The sequence below is a fragment of the Condylostylus longicornis genome, unplaced genomic scaffold (genome assembly GCF_029603195.1).
Source record: "Condylostylus longicornis isolate FDR11 unplaced genomic scaffold, ASM2960319v2 ptg000049l, whole genome shotgun sequence".
Classification (NCBI taxonomy): domain Eukaryota; kingdom Metazoa; phylum Arthropoda; class Insecta; order Diptera; family Dolichopodidae; genus Condylostylus; species Condylostylus longicornis.
In genome coordinates, this window is record NW_026578018.1 from 7,720,984 (window position 1) to 7,741,718 (window position 20,735).

Genomic DNA, 20,735 nt, shown 5'->3' on the forward strand with positions numbered 1-20,735 from the left:
TGTATTTTGCAATAATTTTCCAAAGGCAAAGGTCATTTTTGTTTAATAAGTGGGTACTTTAAAAACTTTTACTTTGTTATTTTATATAAATAGTATGACTAACAATTACAAATGGTTAAGCATAACATATAATTTTGATAATAAATAAGCCGAACATTTAATTATATGTGCATATAAGTTTTGAATTAATTATTCAAAAGTAGAAATTAACGATAACTAAACATGATTGGCAAAATTTAGTATGTATGTTGTGTCTAACAATTTCTTTACATTAACATTTTATTTGTATACATATCGCATTTATCTGCATACTATATAATTGATTTTTTTTCTAATTCTTTGGAATTTTGTAACTTAATATATCCGTCAAATCTGTAAAAATGTTATTTGCTTCAGTAAAACTCATTTTAATTTCATTATTATAATATTTTATTTTTCAAACAATGCATATTAATAAAGAGATAAATTGTGCTTCTATTCTAATAATTTTTATTTAAATTTTGCATTTTATTTTTGGTTAAATACATACATATTAAAATTTAAAAGACTAAAATTTATATATTTTTTTTTTTTAATTTAGTAATAAATTTCTGAATAATAGTTTTTAATTTTTATTAAGTTTTAAGCAGATGAACTTGATGGTAAAGTTAATAATATATCGAGTAGAAATTGGTCTGGATTTTCAATGTCATTCAACAAACCTAAAAAAAAAATTGCATTATGTTTAAAAACATTAAAATTTTTATTTAAAAAAAAAAAATTAATATTTTTTTTTCTTTTTTATATTTACCTGCTACATCACAAAATTCTGCAAAACTAGCACATGGAATATATTCATCAGTGAAAGTTTGCAAAATTGTATCACTATTTTTTAAATTAGCTTCATCATTGCGACGAATATAATCAAATAATGATATTGGCCAGTCTTCTTCTTTTGGTGTAGTTACAGTTTTAAATAAATTTGCATAAATTAAATCAATCATTCCCCAGAACATTAAATACGGTCGATAAACACTGTAGTCTTTTACAGTACGATCTGCATTTGATAATAATGCCTTACACAAAACATTAGCACTTATTTCTCTTGCTTGAGCTACTGCTAATAAACGTTTTAAATGAGTTACTTTATTATTTCTCCAAATTGTGGGACTATGTAATGCAAGCGAAAGTGTTATTTGATATAAGGGACCATCAACATCATAAGCACATTCAAGCCATTTTTCGCCAACAGGTAATGCCAAATATGTTGTAAGATTTTTTTCTTCTCGTGAAGATGTTCTCGCAGATAATAACATATATAAAGAGTAAAATAATAAATACGGGACCAAATGCATATTTGATTGAGGTCCACCACCTCCAGCATCTTCATGAAAACTTTTCTCCCATGCAAAACGACTCAAAAGTAATTTCAAATCATGAATCGAATTAGCGAAAGAAATGTCACAGCGTTGAGTACTTTCTTGCATGTAACTGCTATGACGTGTCATACAAGTTGAAAATGCAGATTCCGTTACATCTGGACCCCATAGTGGAAGTAAACCATTGCAACGTGTATTCGCATTTTGTAAACTGGCACGTTCCCATTCATCTCGCCCGCGTGACAAACGAATAGCCGAAGTATGGCAATCAACGTGAACTACATTAAAATGTGTTACTGTTGTATAGCCTAAAGTTTTTCTTGGCTTCAGTTCAAAATCTTCCAGATTAGTTTTTTTAGTAAACGTGTAAATACCGAGTACTTTACTGGGTTGGCAAGCGTATCCTTCTCGGCAAATAAAGCATGTTAAACCTGTTTCATCTCTTAATTTTTCAATTTTTTGTAATATAGGTCCTTTAGCTGTTATAAGACCTTTTTCATTCGTTCTCATTCCTAATGCATCTAATTGTTTTTCTCTTGTGGCCATAGCTAAACGTTTCTTTTCGGCTCTCGTGAAATCGCGGACCTCTTGAACTCTCTTAGCAGTAGCTGGATCAGTACAAAGTGCTTCCAATAAATTTTCAGCTAAACTGCCAACATGTTCATCACTTGAAACTTGTTCTAAACGGTGTATGATTGGTATTATATCTTTTGATACAGCTAGTTGGGTAGCTTCATGTTTAGTTGCGAGTCCAGTTAAAAATCTCAAAATATATTTTAAACTTGGCCTGGATATAAATTCTTTAAGTTCATCAGAATCAGTTCTTAATAATGTTGGTTTTACGCACGGTGCATTATTTGTAATGTATTCAATAGCTTTTCCAACAATTTCTAAGCCAATGATATAATCTTTCAAAGTCCCACCAATCGAATTATGTTCAATTTGATTTGTTAATACACAAAATAGTTCCATTTTAAATTCATCCTCTTGAGAACGTTCTGCATCAAATTTATCAAAATCTAAAGTAGCTTTGAAATGTTCGCATAATAATGCCATTTTGACTTCATTTCCATAAACAAGTGCTGCTAGCACACGAATCAAATGCCTTAGCACAGAGGGATTATTTCGGACGTTTGAACAATTGGTGCAGGAAATTAATGCTGTTACATATTCTGGACCTCCAAATGTTAATGAAAATTGTAAAAATGAATCTAAAGTATCACTGGCTGCTTTTGAAAGAATAGTTTCCATTATTTCTAGAAGTTGTTCAGTAATTGAGGACTGTTGTGGATCGTTTTCAGATTGTAAACAAATTTGTAAAACTTTAAGTAAAGTGTTAACAGCTCCTAATTCTGGTTGGCACAAAACTTCTTGACATCTACGAACTTTAACACTAATAAGGAATAATTTTAATAATACCTGAAAAATAAAGTATTTTTATTTAGAAAACTAATATATTACTAAATTTAATTACCTGAACTAATTCTCTGGTTCTAGAAATGCTTTGAATGTTCGAGATTCTGTCCAACATAACTTTTAAACCATCACAGTCTGCTAAAACATTTGCCATGCAATATAAAGTTTCATTGTCTACTTCTTCTTGGCTCTTATTGTTCAAAGTTTCAACGAATTCTTCTGTTGCGTCACCTAAAAGACCTCGCATTCTATAAACTACGCGCATAGCATCTCGCTCACCACCTTCCGCCAACCAAATTCGTTTATAGACCTCTTTAACTTGTAAATCTAAACTAATTATCTTATTATTGACCAGTAATTCCATTCCATTATCATCCTCTAAGAGAGCAATTAATTCACAATCTGTACATATTTTGTTTTTAACATCGCGCATTAAAGGTCCAAGACCAGCTTCTGTTGATGGATATGGATTCCCTAACATTCTTCCTTGCAAGAAATCTTCTTGTTGGGGATCTTTTTCCAAAGTTAAAAAGAATTCACCATCATCATTTTCTTCAGGATGAATAATCGAATACAAACGTTCAAAAATAAATACTGGAGTTTTGATATCATTCAGTGGTGTTTTTTGAACAGTATCAATTAGTATTGCCATAAAAGCTCTTGTCTCTTCCTCAGTTCCAGTTGTCATCTCTTCAAGCATTTCTAAAAGTTTTTCTTGTGCATCATCTATTAAACGAGTTCTTTGTACAACTAATTTTCTCAGTGACAAATAACCCTGCAACACCGGCCCAAGCAGTTTGCTCTTATAAGCTTGTCTGATAGCAGAATTTTCAAGGAACATTGACAATAGTTCAACAAATTGTCTTAGAGCATATCCTTGTGCGAGATCTGATGATAATGTGGTTTCTTCAAGTCTATGAATTTTTTCGATTTCAGAGGATAAAAGATCAGCAATTAATGTAAGAACACCTTTTAATGCCAAATATTGACGCCATGGACTTTCAACTGCCAAAGATCGGTATAAAGTTAAAAATTCCGCGCTTGCTTCACCAGCTTCTCCGACATATTTCAAAAAGTCCGTTAATAAATTCAAAATTTCACGTTTCCTTTCGTGTGTTCTACTTAATGATGAAATCATAGAACATGCCAATTGTCTTCCAAATCTAGAATTTGTATTGAATAAAACAGGTTGAAGCCAAGAGTCTGTCAATTTTAGCGGAGGATTGGGAACACCTTTTTGCAAAAATATATTTCTCCATTTTCTACCATATTTCTCACTTAAGTATGCTCGACGATATTGCATTCTCTTATGTTCTAAAATAGCTCCAAACATTCTTTGTCCTGATTTCGGTGTCACCGTATTATTAGTGACTTGTTGTGGAAGAGGTTGAATGGGTTTTTCCTCTTGCTTTTTAGGTTTAGCGCCGCTGCTATTAGGCTTGACATTAAGAGGCATTCGTTGTTTCCAAGCCGCAAATGAATGCTTTTCATTTCCATCTAACCATTTGTTAAAATCAACACTAAAACCATCTATATTCAAAAGTGTTGTTAAATCTTGTGTAACCATTTCTTTATGATTTTTGCTAGTGGGCAGTGGAGGGCATATTAATAGTTGAATAATGCGAAGACATGGCTGTATTACTGAAATAGCTGGTCCTCTAGGATCTCTGACAGAAAAGTTCAGTTTGTAAACATTTTTATCTTGTTTTGTATTCAAAATATTTTACTTACTTATAAGCCATTAAAAATAATTCCAGTACAACTTTCAATTTCATTTCCCAACATGTATCATCCTGTGCCATCATTGACTCAAGAAGAGCCATTTCATGTCTAACTGCCATATCCAGGTTAGCTAATGGAACAGTTCCTTGTAAAACCATTTTTACTCGATTATGTATCAAAGTTAATAAACTATTACAAGGTTGAGGAAGATCTCTAGTAAGTAAACAAAGCAAACTTCGGACTTCATCTTGTATTTGTGGTGTTCCGCGACGTAAATTATTTTGCGCCAATTCTTCAACTAAACCTTGTTCACACAAGCCTTTACGACAAGGAAGATTTGATGCCATAGCACGAAGCAAAGTTAAACACTGTTCTGTAGAAGCTAAAGCACAGCCATAGCAACGATTTATTACTGCAGGTTCAGACTGCATTTGATCTGATGGCCCAACCTGCAAATCTACTTGACTGCGATCATATGCCACTAACTCTCTGTAAGATAAAAAATTTTATTAAATTTCAAAAAAATAAAAAATAAATTCAAAACTCCTCGTATACCTTCTACAAGCTTTGACCTTTTGTGCCACTTTACTTAATTCTTCAAAAGAGGTTTTAGATTCCACACAATATTTTTGGGCCAATAACTGTATGGCTTTGTTAACAAGAGATGAACTAACCACTGTACCAAAGCTTTCATCAATACCTCTATCTTTATGCTCATTCACTTTCTGAATTAATATTTCCAAAATTTGTTTATTTGCCTGCAACTGCCTATAGATACGATCAGCTTTTTCTAACGATGAATGTATTGTTTGAACTGTTTTGGCTCTGTCTTCGGCTGATTCTATGGGATCAACTGCACAGCAAGCCCGACCGTAAATGCTAAAATCAAATTTAGCATATTTGCAAAAGCCACAAGAATGACATAAAAATGGATCTTTTTCATCATAATTGATTGCCCGACACTTATGGCATTGAAATACATTTTCTCCACAATTAGCGCATACACCTGGGTGGGCTGGCACGGCTGCACTACATCTTGGACATTGAAGATTTTCGCTTGAGCCCGTAACTGTTTCATAAAAATCAGCGTATTCTACCATTAAATTGCACGCTGTTATTGGTAAAGGAAAATCTATTTTAACCTCTGTTTGCCCTGATTGTAAAGAAACAGTTCGTGCTTTATGCCAAATGGAAGGTCTATTTTTTAGTTCAACTACACCTTGAACTGTACGATTGTTGTAGTAAATATTAATTGTCCGAACCATTTTAGTTCGTTTTAAATCAGCAACTCGCAAAATAATTTTTGATATTGTATGACTTTGAATTAGTTTAACAATCATAGTGGTTGTTGTAAACTTAGAATCCGATTTTATAGTAGGTAATTTAATGTTTGACATTGGTAGCTCCGGATTATTGCATACCAAACAAGGTTCTGATTCCAAATAAAAACCATCTAATTCTAACACTTGCGTTAATCCGGTGTAAATTGGTCCGTTAGGATGTTTGGAAAGTAGCTCATTTTGTTGCCTCAGGACAGCAACAGCTTTTTCGGTATATTCAGGCAACTTATCGGATAGAGCTTTAGTGCTAAGTGTTAAATAACCCAAAATGTCTACAAATTGAGCTGTCCTTCTTCCATATGCTGGTAGGTACGGCCACATATCCCACAAAAATTTTAATAAACGTTCTTTTTGTTTGTCATTGCTGTTTTCATATACAGCATATATTAATGAATGTGCTTGCCAACGTATTGACGTTATATTGGTTTCCAAAAGGAAAATATTAATGAATTTCGAAAATAGTTGATCTGGTACAAATCTAAATATTTGATGAACAAATGTACTGCAATGTGAAGAATCGAATTTTGAATCACTTGTACATTCATTTTCTTCAGATTTATCACGATCTTGTCGACTTTTTAAACCACTTGATGACTTCGAATCGGATTTATTACCACCAGTATTGCATAAAGCAGATTGCAATAATTGCAAAATTATTGGAGACACACCATCATCTAATTGATAACAACATATTTGAATTAAAGATGAAATTACATCCTCATGAACAACACAAAATTTTTGCCAATTTCCTGTACGAACTTGAGCTACTTCTAAACATGCCCTTAAATGCTCAGTCAACTCAACCAAAGCATCATAACTTAAAATGGGATGATTAGAGGAACCAATCATCTACAAAAAAAAAAATCAATCTCATAAAAATAGAATACATACATGTGTATATTTATTAACTTACTTTAGCAGAAGACAAATCACAGCACTTCTTAATGGCATTAATATGCACATCCAGTGAATGTCCATCCCGGAAAAGTCTGAATTTTTCTTTATTTCCACAAATATACATTAAAAGTTTGCGAACTTGTCGTCTTAATAATGCCGATAAATTGAGCATCATATATTCACATAAAGTAAATGTCATCGATTCACAGAATTTATGATACCAATCGTAAGCAGATGGATGACCAGATGATAGTTTTAATATTTGATATGGTAAACGTACAGCGAATTCTGTTAGCAATGCGCTATATGCATCAAAAACATCTGGATAATTTTTTATATAATTTATTGGTATTAATGAGGATATATCTGGTTTCGGTCCGTAATTTGTTGGTTTAAGTAGGTTATTAGTTGTTGAATTGGCTGATGATACTGGAGCTATAGATAAATTTGATAAAGTATTATCTCCGTTCGTTGATAAATTTTTCCAATGTGGTAAAAATGATTCCATTATAACTAAGCAATATGGTATTGCTCCACTTTTCATTAAAATATTTGCTGTTGAATTTGCAACAAATGAAGCATTATCCTTAAATTGATGTGGTGGTGATGTTGTACCAGCTTGTTTTGATGATGATTTTGTTTTACCCATTAAAACACCAAATAAGCATAACATTGCCAATTGAACTTCAGTTTTTGGTGTACGATTAACCATCTGATAAAAAAATAATGTGTGTTAAATTATTTTTTATATACATAATATTATTTATGTTGAATATAGAAAAAAAGGAAGCTATTTTTAAAGTTAATGAAAGTTCTATCTTACATATTTTAATTTTACAGATATTTTAAAGTTTTTCTAAGTTCTAGTATTTGATATGATTCTTAGGTTTCCGTTGGTTATTGCACAAATTTTATTGTATAAAGGAGTTATGTGCAAAGATATAAATTTCCAATAAATAATGATTGTGAAAGAAATATACATACAAATAATATCATAATTCACAGAAAATTTTCTAAAAGTTTAAAATGGAAATGATAGCTGTAGATATGACCCAGATATTAACCACTTTTTGCCATCATTTTGCGAAAATTTTCATAGTAAATTTTAACTTATAGAAAGTGAAATATCAAAAAACTTTTTATTTTTCTTGCCAATTTAGAAACCACTGAAACAGCTAATGGGACAAGATTTCATAAAACACAACTTTTATTTTAAATACCTGATAGATTAAAAAAATTCTGAAAATTAAAAGAACACACAGATGTGTATGGGTGTTAATAATAAAAGCAATGGATTATTATTACATTCAAAGGAAAAGAATATTCACACATAACACAATATGTTAGATATAAATTTTTTCTACCTGGATGACAAAAAGGTAATAGTTGTAAACTTTTATGGACCTGATATTTACTTAAAAATATGTAAAATTTTAAACAAAACAAAAATGAAAAATCTTAATTTTGGACTTTAGAGTTTTCATCAAAAATTTAGGACCAATAAATTTACAACAAAAAGTTATAGAAAAATGTTTTCTGTAGTAGGTATAAAAACCAGGTAACCAAAATTAAGGACGACAATAAGGATAATTCATATAAAGAGAAAGAGCAATAGAAAAACTTTTATTCTGTTTTTGAATATTGAAGTGAACACAAGTCTGTTAAGGTAATTTTTCTTTAAATAATTTAATATAAGAATTTTAAAGGAAAGCTATTTCTTGCAGAATATATCAGAACTATTTTGATAAAATATTTTTTTCTTTAATTTCAGAAAAATATTTAAATAAACTTTGCAAAAAATGTTTGAAGCTGAAGTTATTATAACAGAAGATGAAAACAGCATAAAAATACCAGAAAAAAATATAAGCGTTGAGTCAATAGAAATAAAAACTGAGGAAACAAATAATGTTGATGAATTTCTTAGACAATTATATAATATTAAAATAAATTCAAGTATCCCATCAGAAAATAATTATAAATCTTCTACAGACGATGATGATGAAAGTGATAATGAGAATTCAAGTGAAATATCTAAAATGCCAGCAGATAAATTTATATCGAAAAAAGCACAAAATTTATGTAAAATAATTGAAACAGTTAACAATAATGTTTTACAATCATCAATTATTATAAATGATCATGATGATAATGGTCAGAAATCAGCACTTAAATATTTTTTAAATTATTTTCCGGACAATTTTTTTTCAAATATTTCTAATGAAATGTCAATTGCAACAAATCCTTTAGAAATACAAGAACTATTTGGTATACATATATTAATGAATATATTAAAATATCCACGTTATGATATGTATTGGAGTCCATTATTTAATATTAAAGCAATAACAGAACGAATGTCAAAAGAACGTTTCGATACATTAAGAAATAATTTGATTATTGTTAAAAATAAACCAACATTTCAAAATAATAGTGGAATTAAAGACAATTTATGGCGAATTCGACCAATTGTAAATAGTTTTACAAAAAAATGTCAAATATTGGCAAGTGATTTGAATCCCTGTGTCGATGAACAAATAATTCCTTTTCTATTATATTTAAATACAATAAAACTTAAAAAACATAGAAAAGTTTTACGTGTTATATTTTCATTTGTTGGATTAGCTATAAAAAATAGTTGGTTAGAATATCAAAAAGATTGTATGGAACAACAAAAAAATTCTGAAGATATATTAGATTTTTTGGAATTTACATTAAAAACAGCTGAACTTTTATTAAGAGTTAATCACAGTTCAAATATTTATTTGAGTAATAAAAGATCAAGATCAATCAGTGAAGATGATAACAATAATGAAAATTCAAGAAATTTATTTAATCAACTTGGATTAATGCCAATTAATAAAAAAAGCAGATTATCAAATTCACCTCACATTAAAGATATTAGATATGATGGTATGGACCATTGGCCTTTAATGGATAAAAAACCACAACGATGTAAATTAGAGAATTGTACCAAAAAAGCTAGTGTTAAATGTAATAAATGTAATTTACATTTATGTATGTCATCAAGTAGAAATTGTTTTATGGCATTTCACGTAAAAGGATATTGATGATATCATAAGCCTATCGTGATTATTTAGGTTAAGGTCTTTAAATACTTTGTATGTTAAAAAGAATGTAACATGCAATAAATAGTAAATACATATACGAATATCATTTAATAACTAAATTATTTTATATAAAGATTAGAAATCGATATTTTAAATAAAATAAAAAAAAAGTAAATTTTGCATTTTATTATTAAAAATTAGATTTTAAAAATATTTACTTGTGTTGCCTGAGCTGCTGGAACTATTTCTAATTTTTCGACTAGTGATAACAAAAGTTTATTCAATATTAATTGATCAGATTCACGATTGCCATCTAAATCCGTTGTCAGCATTAAAATTACTTGCAATAATGGGATTGCTTGTTGACCATTACATTCATCCAGTGATTTGAAATTTTCAACAATTTTATTTAAAATTGCACACCTGTTACAATATAAAAGAAAAGAAAATAAAACATGGAAAAGACTAAAATCATTTTGTTTAGTACATTACCTTAAACTATGCAATTTTGCAATGTTTTCACTATCAGAATGTTCATCCTGTTCTTCTGTAATCGGAGTATTTTTTTGCGTTGTTGTTTCATTTGTATTCTGTGTAACAATATCAGTTCTTGGAGGTGATTGGTTAATGGGTTGATCACCATAGGTGCTACTACGCCCAGAAGTTCCGCCAATACTTTCAACACCACTACCACCGCTCTCAGAACCTCCACTTCCGCTAGCATGCTCCGCAGGTGATGTTCTTAATGTTGAACCATCTGTAGCTGCATTTGAGCCCTCGTCATCTGACCCTCCAGCAGATGTAGCAATTGTTTCACCAGCAGCGGTATTACTTACTGAAGCTTCTGCGACTCCAGATGAGCTACTTGCACCAACTCGTACATTTTGCAAGTTTCCCAAGCTTTGAGGTAATTGAGATAAATCACCATCATGTTGTTGTAAGCTCAAAGCAATAGCTATGTCCATAATTGCTTCATCATCTGCATCTTGTTGTAAATCCAATAATTGTGGATAGCCGGCTCCTAAAAGAGCCTCAATGGAAGCTAGTGACGCTGGATTACCACCAACATCTAATCCAATTGCGTCATCTACTTCAACAAATTGATCTGCTTGACCTTGAATCGGTTCATCTACCGGGATTTGAACCGGAATTGATGCGGGGGCCGAAATGGCACTTGAACTTGCTCCAGAAATGCCAGGTATTGTATTGCCTGCTACTGTGGCACCAGGTGTTGTTAAAGGTGTTGGTGTTGAACATGCTGGCGGACTTACAATTACAACTTTACGTCGTTTTAATCTTGGGCTCATCAAAAGTATTAAAGCATCTTTTGCGCTATGGCTTATCATTTTTGAAGGATCAAGTAGGAGTTCAACAAAATATTTTGTCATACTCTCCACTTGTGACGGTTCTGATAAAGCAAATGCATATATAATTTCGACCAAACAATGAATTATTGCATCAGTATGAGAAAGACCACATTTTACAATAGAACAAGGCTCATCAAGTCTAGGTGTTATATTGTACATTTTTTTCGTTAATTTCAATAAATACGACAAAATTTTGAAATTATTTTCAATACATATCTTTGTTAGTGTCTGTGGCCGAGCTACAGCTATTCCGCGTGTCATCAAAATAAGGCGATAAAACCCTTCTGGATCGATTGATTTTACATTTTCAATTTTGTCTAATCTTTGAAGCTCAGAGTCAACTTCTTTTAAAACTTCTTTATCTTTATATGTATGATAAGCATTGCGATTTCCATGTAATGTAGCTAGCACACATTTCGTTTGCACTTGTACTGGATTTGGTGTAGCCATTAATAAGAGCTCCGTAGCAACATGCATCGATTTCTGTTTTAAATTTGATTCAACGTTTGTTCCTCCTAATAAACCTAATCCACTATCGAGCACTTCTAACATAGCAGTTACCATCCGATCAAGCAAAGTAATAGTTTGAGCCCCGGAATCGTTTGATCCATTTACACTACCGCAGGCACCATTTTGAATATTTCCTGAATTACCTACGGCATTGGATGAAGCTGCACCATTGTTGGCTACGGCCGGTTCCTCTGTTTCTTCTGGCCATCCAAAAACATCTTTTGTTTTTCCATAAATTTCAATACTATCCAACATACAGATGTTTTCTGGATCTTGTGATTTTCCAAATACAACGGATAATTTTTTATCTGACTGCAAACTTTCTTCTCTAGTTAATGGAATATCAAACCATCTGGGTCTCGATACTGGTGTTTGAATAACTCTGTTTAGGATAGTAACCGTGGTTGGGGCCCTAACAGGATCTTGGGTCCCTAACTGAACTCTTATACCAACAATAACTATATTAGGATCTGGATTATTAATTTCCAGTGTAAACCCACCACTAGCTTTAGAAGATACAACATACATTCCGGTTGAAAATAATCGTGTTTTTAATTTTTGTGTACTATAAATTTGTAATAAATCATTTCCACCAAACTCCACATCTGACATTACACTACAATGCTCGAAGAAATCAATGGGAAAAACTGGGTTAGAAGCTGTACCCCCATTTTTCTGTGACGATTGATGAGATTTTCCACTACTAGATTTTGTTTTATTTTTCCTGGACGATTTAGCAAATAAATTTGTTGAATACATTTGGTTTCCTATGGGCTGTACTTCAGGAGATAACCAATAGTTTGTGTTTTCATTATGTGCTGTGAATATTCTTAAACTTCCGTCTTCACAAAGTAATATTAGGGTAGTCTTTTCAGTCCCAGAAACTGTGTGACGAATTGCTACCATATCCATTATTTTGGATTTTGAGCTTTGCGCTTTAATTTCTTGCATCACAATTCCATCTGGTTTCAACATGAAAATTACAGGGTTATTAGAAGTTTGCATCATTGCGCAAATCAACCCTGGATGTCCAAGAATTTCAGTCCATTGACATAATGGTTGAGGTGGTCCTTTAGAAGAATTCTTAGTATTTGGCGGTCCAGTATGTAACAACATAATTGACTTCACTCCCTTGTTAATGTCAGTTAAAGGTGCCATAAAACTTCTCCCCAGAGAGTAACTGAAAAACAAAATCTGCAATGTATGGGAATAATAAATGGACACTCCACCTCCTCCAACTTGACCGCTAATATCTTTAATATGAGGATGGTTAAGCTCTAAAGTATTTGTAACATAAAAATCGCCATGTTTCGCTAAACTTTCTTCATCCAAAGGTTGATAATAAATATAACCAGATGATGCAATCAAAACCATATAATAAACACCTTCTTGGTATATAAAAGTACAGTCACGAATTTTTCCAACAGCTACTAAGAAATAATATTGTGGGCTATAAGTATCTTCAGCTAGCTCGTATATTTTGACAAAGTCTGCTGTCACTAATGCTAATTTTGTTTGGGATCCCGGTAACCAAATAGCTTTTTTAATAAAATTCCCTGTTTCCAGCTGCGGTGTTAAAACAATGTGCTCGTTGGCAGCGCCAGTGTTTGAAAAGGTTAAAATGTGACACTCTTTTAGGCCACACACAGCTAAACAATCCTCGTTTGCTGGATTAGCAGTAAGTGAAAGAACTGTGCAAGGTATTGGGGCTGACGAAAGTTGTGTTAAAGTTAGTTTTCGCTTTGCTGCATCGGCTTGTTTCAAAAGTGCTGACAATTGTAAAATCGTTACTTTCCCTAAAAATAAAATGTTTTGATATGTTACTTACATTTTTTTAATTGAAATAACTTACCTTTTTCATGACTCACTGCTAAATGCTGACGTTTTCCGTGCGGCGAAGATAAACAACATAAAGCAACACGTCTCACTAAACCAGATGACAATAGTTGTTTTATAGTTTGTCCTTGTTCCCCAGAATAACTCATTCTTACATTTTCAAAAGCCCCTTCTTGGGATCCCAGGGTTGGAACCATTATTTGATCACTTATTTGAAAAGATTTATCTGGTTGATGAAGTCTGTCTAAAGCTTGCTGAGCCCTTGATTGACATCCAACGGTTGAATATAATGAACAATTTTCCCGAATTGCAGGCATTAGCGATTCAAAGAATTCTAATATACATTTTATTACAACCGTCCACTGTTCATGATCATTTAGTTGGTCTTTACTTGTTTCAATCATTTTTGTCATGTAAAAGTTTGTAGTACGATCATTAGAATTTTCTATTCGTGTAGTTCCATTAATGCTTGGTGTTAAAATTTGTGAAGGTGGTGCTATAATCCGTTTTCTTGAAATGTTTGAGTGATCATTGAATGAGTCAAACATTTTATTTGAGGAAGACGCTCCAGCATTTGTAATTTCTTGTGTATTAGAAGTATTTACCCGTCGAGTTAATGCTTGACAAGATCCGTCTTCTTTTGCGCCACAATCACAAAAGAAATTTCCATATTTTGCATAACTTACATCATGATTTTTATGACACACTCTAGCGCACACTGAACAAACCCCAACTGAATTCACCATGTTACAAGTATAACAATGGTACCAGTGTTGGTTCATGAACTCTTTCTGAGTTTGCGAAAAAGTGCAAAGTTTATTCCCGAGACTATCTTCATCAGAATCTTCTACAGCACTATCTTCCTCATCACCACCTAAGTCGTCTAAAATATCTTCAAAATCAGCCTGCATTTCTTCTTCCCATGGCGGAGTCAGAGATCGACTACCTTTATATCCCAAGCCCTGTAAAAGATCACTCATATATCGTAGCAATGAAATAACATTTTCGAGAGAAATATGAGCTTTTGTTGTAGTCGGTTGACTTTTATTCAATTGTTTTTCGAGAACATGACATTTAGAAACTTCTAGCCATGATACTGCAGCTGGGAATAACAAACCATGACCTTTTCCTGTATTAAAGAATAAAAATAATTTTTGTTCATGGTGAAGAATGAAAATTTTATTTTAAAAATTTTAACTTACCTTGGGAAGCATCAGCTAAAGTAACCATTACTAGTAATAAATCTGTAAAATCTAAAACGTCTTGAGACGACGACACTAAATTCTGGCCAAGATGAATTAAAGCCTGAAATAATGCCGTTGAAACCGTTGAACAAATTTTACTTTCAACCACTAAATATTTCGTAATATTTTGCAATAAACGACCGTTTTCTTCAACACACTCATCATTTGGAGAAGTTTCTGATCTGTTGGTAAGGAAACTATTGACTTGCCATGCACTTGAAGTTTGCACACCTCCCGTGGCTGAATTTTGGGCACCACAACCACTGGCACCACTATTACTTGGCAAAGTAGCTACGGTAGCACCGGCACCAGTCGCTCCACCAGTCCAATCATAATCAACTTCCATATCTTCTGGTTCCATTTCTGATGAATGAGCCGCAATTTGATCTGATATGCTTGGTATTGCCGAAACTGTTGCCATATTAGTGGGTGTTTGGGCGTTACTAGAAGTACCACTTGATGCTTGCTGGATTTGATTAAGATTTCCGGGTCCTAAAAGAATATGGCTGAGCCATACTTTTAATTTACTTATATCAATTTGCCCCATTTCTGAAATGCATTGCGATAACTCATCCATCGAAAATTTGGAATCTGATTTTTCTGCATATTGGAACAATTTTTCATAAAACTGCAAGATTTTTGTTGAATATCCTTGCGAAAGTTGAGTATTGGTAAAAGACAGCAAAAGTTCTATTAATGAGCCAGATTTTTTTACGTAAAAAAAATCTTGCATCGCTTTCATTCCCATAGGTTTTTCAAGCATTTTTTCATACGATTTTAGAATTGTAGTTAATATTGTTTCATCTAAATTTACATTTTTACCCTGACGAGACTCTTCTGAATAATCTATTAAGACTTTATACGAATATTTCAAAATATTACTGTAAGCGAAAAATTGGTAATCATCTATACTATTTTCTCCACTTAACATAGCCTCAACACATTTGTTGGAAATTTCGAAAATATATTCTGTTCGAATATCAAACAAAAATGGAATTAAAATTTCCTTTAAATGATTCATTATATCTTGATTATTTTTGCATGAAGGTAAAAGGTAAAAAATTAAATGAACAGTTGATTTTAAAGCATGTTTCAATGATAGCAGAATAGAATAATTTGCATTTTTTGATATTTCCTGTAAATGGCCATCGATAACGCCCAAAGTGTGGCCCTCCGCTGGATAATGTCCGCTAGTGAAATTTTCTTCTCCAGAAATATTTAATTGCTTTTTCCATTCGCCGTTAATAATGTCTTTATCAGTGCCGGATAATAAATTAATGAATTGATTTGATATTTCTGTAGAATATGAACTTTTACTTCCAGCTATAGAGATTAAATTGTTCAAAATTTCAGAGTTTATTGGGCCTGTCAAATTTTGTGTCATTATTTTGAAAGTGATATCACGAAGAATTTCCATTGAGTCTAATAATTTAGAAAGTAGATCTCGTGATAAATCATCTTTTGAAATGCCTTCTTGTTCCACGTTTTCTGAATCGGAACCGGTTACTGCAGCATTTTGCTCAACAAGAGCACCCACAGATGTTGTCGATGAAGATGGTGAAGGTGAATTGCTATGTGATGATGAATTCACACTGCTAGAAGGATTCAATTTTGATGGTTTTACACCTTCTCTTTCAGCCCAAAATATAGCATGCATATGAGAAATAATTGCATCCAAAAGCACAATTTTAGATATTCTCGGATTTTCTGTAAAAATTCAAGTTTTTAGAAATGTTCATAAAATATTAGTTAATCTTTATGCTTACGAGTGTTAAAAGTTTTGCTGAAATTTTCTATTCCTAATATACTATTTTTTAGACTATAACGTGTATCTCCAACATGTTCTATTACTTTGCTCCACAAAGTTTCTGCGGATTGTGTGTACATTCCTTGTTTGACCAAACTATTAACTATAAGGTAATGTGAGCTTGGTTGAGGGTTTAAACATCTTATTGACCAAATTAAAGAATGTAAGTTTGGTACTTTCTCATTCATTAACGCTTCAACATGCGGAGTCGATGGTGGCAATCCTAACAATAATTTCCAGCAAAGACTAAAACAATAGTGTACCGCACACAAACTATGAACAGGAACTTTAGCCATACAAATATCTGTTACCGAAAGTATGTCAATCAAGGCATTAACTAATAATGGATATTTTAACTTGTCTGGGGTACATAATATAAAGTTCCAAGCAAGACCATCAAGCTTAAATTCTTGCTGTGTTTTTGAATCTATTATAGCTAGGGAATAGAATTTTGGCCGAATTGCTAAAATTAAAAAAAAAAATTAAACATATGTACAAAGAAAATATTTAACCAGAATTTTATATGAACGTACCATTAGCATATTCTGTTGAAAATTTTCTATATCGGTCTTCAATGTCTTTGCGACAAAAAGATAACATTTTTGTTTTATTGTTAATTAGATCGGAAACTTTTTGATTAGCATCTAATGTTATTACACTAAATAGATTCCAACGAACTTGTTCCAACAAAACTATAGGAGCGTTGTATAAATGCTTCATTAAATACTCCAGGAAAAGTAACAATCGTGATAATAACATTAATTGATTATCTCTCAAAGGTTTTTCCGGCGAAAAGCTCCTACAAACTTCAGCACATCTTATAACCCCACCAGCAGTTAGTAGCAAAATCGATTTCTTTTGCATTAAATTCAATGAATGAAACAAAAATAATAAAAGTTGCGCATGTTCAACGTTTAAATCTTCATAATCTTCAGAATTTTGGTTTAAATTTCCAGATGAGCAAACTCCTTCCACCAATGTATTTACAAGACGATGCCATACTGATAAACATGCAGCTTCTTTCTCTTGCGTAGGTTTCAGTAATAAAATTTGTACTAAAACTGACAAAGTCCTGGAGTAAACTTGTAAAGGCCAAATGTTTGTATCCTGAGTCCACGGTGATACGCCCAAATGCAATAAAAGCGAAGACTGTAACGTTTCGTTTAATAACGAACCAGATATAAGGTTATGCAAATATCTTCCTAAAGCACCAGAAAATTTTATCATAGCTGTTTGCCACTGCATACATGCCGTATTATCTGGCTCTCCTCTTGCTGCATCACGATCTAAATCTTTTAAAATATTAGCTAACAAAACCATTTGTTGTTCGCTCAAACCAGATTCAACGTATTTATTCAAAAATTTATGATTTGTTCCAAGAGATTGATCCAAGAATGAAAATATTTGGGAAGACAAATCTAAGTATTCATGCGGTTCGTCTTTTACCGGAACCATGTTAGATTTGGGTGGTTCACTTGTTTTGTCTTGTCCAGTAGTTTCTGCTGGTTCGTCGTTTGCTTCGGGAGATAATGTTTCTTTGAACCACAAACCCAAGTAACTTTCACTATCTTCCTCTTCTGTTTCTGAATCATCTGAACAAGAAAGCGTGTCATTGAAATATGTTGTAGAATCTGAATAACTTATTGGGTCACACTCCGTCCGGTCTTTTAAGTTCGATCGCTTCAAATTACATGCTTTTCGATAAGATACTGTAGCTAAAAATGTTAACAGTTGTTGTAAAGTTGTGGAATTCAGTACTCTCACAACTCTTTGCAAAGAAGTATATTGCTCTAAGATCTCAAAACCTGCAGGTTCACTAGCATTAATATTAGATTGATTTGGATTGTTTTCTTCACCAGATCGACTTTCTATTTTCAAATCTTCTATTAACTCTGTTAACAGAATTAAACTATGATTTGCAATTGCTGCATTTAGCACGCCAAATCCTTGCTGGACTTTGAACAAATTCACACGAGCAGATGGAATTTGTTGCTCCAATGAACCAAATCCACTAACTCTAGCGGGGCTTTTGCCTTTTTCATCATGTGACTGTTTTGAACTTGAACTTCCAGAAGCTCCCATAGCTCCTTGTATTCCTGTGACAAGCAACCATGCTCCGAAGCATAAATGATTTTGATATATGTGACTCCGCGCTGAATTTCTAAATAAATCTCCAATAGTTGTAAAAATTTCCAAGGCTTTATCTACTATAACCCGAGCATGATCATCTAGCTCATCATTATCTTTTTGTGGTTGAATAGCACTCGCCGAACTTTGTTGATTTTTTTGTGAAGAATATCCCGTTGACATGGACAACACACTACCAGAAATGGAAACTAATACTCCACAATACAAAGCCGACATTGCACATTGAGACAACTGCAAGATTTTCTTTGGAGTTAATGGCTCTAAAATTGGTAATGACAAAGCTTGAGACAGTATTTTGATATCAGTAGACATTTGTGGAAACAGATTCTTTAGTTGAGTTGCTTCTGATGCTGTTAATGGCAAATAAAGAGGCTTTCCATGCAAGGCACAATCCTCATATTTAAGTTTATATTTGGACAAAATTGGTAATGAAGAGCAAACTTCTAATATTATATCTCCCGCATTTAATGATTCTAAGCAGGCTATGTTTGCTACTGTAAACATTTGCTACAAAATTGATGTAATTTTAATAAATTTCAGAAATTCAAAATAAAAAAATCGACTTACTGTGCAATCAGTTAATTCTTCACTTAATGGTGCCCAACAATTTACGGTATTAGCTCCTAAAGGCGTTGTTAATTGTTGCAATATTACAGTTGATAAATCAGAACGCGATCTTTTCATTTCCGATTTTGGGCTATCTTTATCACCGCTAGTAACGTTATTTTTAGAATGTTCCGGAAACTTGGAACTTTTTAGTAACGAGCTTACAATTGCATTATCAAAGCTTGTAGTTTGTTGTTTTCCGTCACAAAGACCTTTAAGCGGTGGTAACAGTAATAGAATATCATTTACTGATGATTTGCTTATTCGATTTAATATATATTTAATCAATATAGTACTTGCTTCAATCATTTGCGGTACTTGCTGTTGGCAAACTACGAAATATGAAAAAGGATCAATTTAGAATTACACAATTCATTGTCAAATAGTTTGAGATGAATCATAAAGGAAAAAATTTTTTTTTTTTTCTTAAAAAATTTTTAATCTCACCTAAATTGCATTGGCCACTAATTGCATCAGCTGCAAGCGCTGAAAAAGCCATGAAAAATTGACCAAAAGTGGAATCATGATCCAAAAACTCATTTTCCCTACAATTAGAAAAAAAAATCAATTCGGAATTTCATAATGGCAGCTTTATAAAAAATTTTACAACTATTTTTGAAAATCATCCTAATACTGAATTGAAAAACTTACCCTTTTAAAATTGCCTTAATAATGTTTATTATATCTGTTTTATTTAAATTCCCATAATTGTTCGATAAAATAAAAGGTTTTATAATTGCAGCCCAATCTACTCCTCCACTATGAGCAGCCATTTTTTTGATTAATGAATTTTATAAATTGAATATACATACATTAAATATATCAAATGACAAACGTCATTTTACATATGACTTTTCTGACTTGCAAAATAACGGTGAACAACAAGTCTTATTTGCAGAAAACCAAGTTTATTTAGGGAAAAATTATGGCACATAGCCAAGTTTTCTTTTGCTAACATTTTTACATTTTTGCACAGAGTCAAAGAGTTATTTTGTAATTTATTCCTCTTTGTTCCTCTTCAGTTTTTCTTCAATAATATTTAATTTATTTGAAGAAGCCGAAAAACTTAGTATTAAAACAAATCCAAAACGGAGAATGAAAACGACGAAGAATTTACGTTGCTCACACAAAACAACAGCGGAACGCCAAAATCAGTATTTTGCATATAATATCACAGACATCAGCTAAAACAGCTAATGTCTAAAATTCCCCAGCACATGAAGTTGCTTTTTGGAATCTTTCATGGCCGGTAATCCAATTCCATTGATAATTTCGCTTCATTCTGAATAATCCCATTTATAAATCCGTATTCTATGTGAATTTCCGCATCCCGCCACGGAAAATAGCTCTTGTTCTGTTTTCATCTTGATTTAGAAAATGGAGGGTTGGGGAAAAAACAAGATCAAAAATAATGTC

At 32.2% G+C, this 20,735-nt stretch overlaps 1 protein-coding gene across 1 annotated transcript; it reads right to left on the bottom strand.

Annotated features, from left to right (window-relative positions):
* Positions 1-417: 417 nt before the first annotated feature.
* On the bottom strand, positions 418-20,092 carry LOC129611440 (protein purity of essence). The gene is made up of 16 exons (XM_055524617.1): positions 19,971-20,092; positions 19,767-19,864; positions 19,281-19,651; positions 17,099-19,220; positions 16,525-17,028; positions 15,080-16,465; positions 14,717-14,962; positions 13,531-14,643; positions 10,294-13,474; positions 10,020-10,224; positions 6,750-7,445; positions 5,052-6,685; positions 4,506-4,985; positions 2,833-4,441; positions 791-2,777; positions 418-701 (listed from the first exon to the last, which is right to left on the bottom strand). Exons 1-16 carry the CDS (start codon positions 20,090-20,092, stop codon positions 622-624), a joined length of 15,834 nt encoding a protein of 5,277 aa, XP_055380592.1. The 3' UTR covers positions 418-621.
* Positions 20,093-20,735: the final 643 nt, after the last annotated feature.

Excerpts from the sequence above, each read along its gene's own strand:
- LOC129611440 (XM_055524617.1), bottom strand. The coding sequence starts at position 20,092 with ATGGCTGCTCATAGTGGAGGAGTAGATTGGGCTGCAATTATAAAACCT. Across the intron at positions 19,865-19,970 it reads ATTAAGGCAATTTTAAAAGG|GGAAAATGAGTTTTTGGATC; the intron begins GTAAGTTTTTCA and ends TTCTAATTGTAG. Across the intron at positions 702-790 it reads AGAATTTTGTGATGTAGCAG|GTTTGTTGAATGACATTGAA; the intron begins GTAAATATAAAA and ends TTTTTTTTTTAG.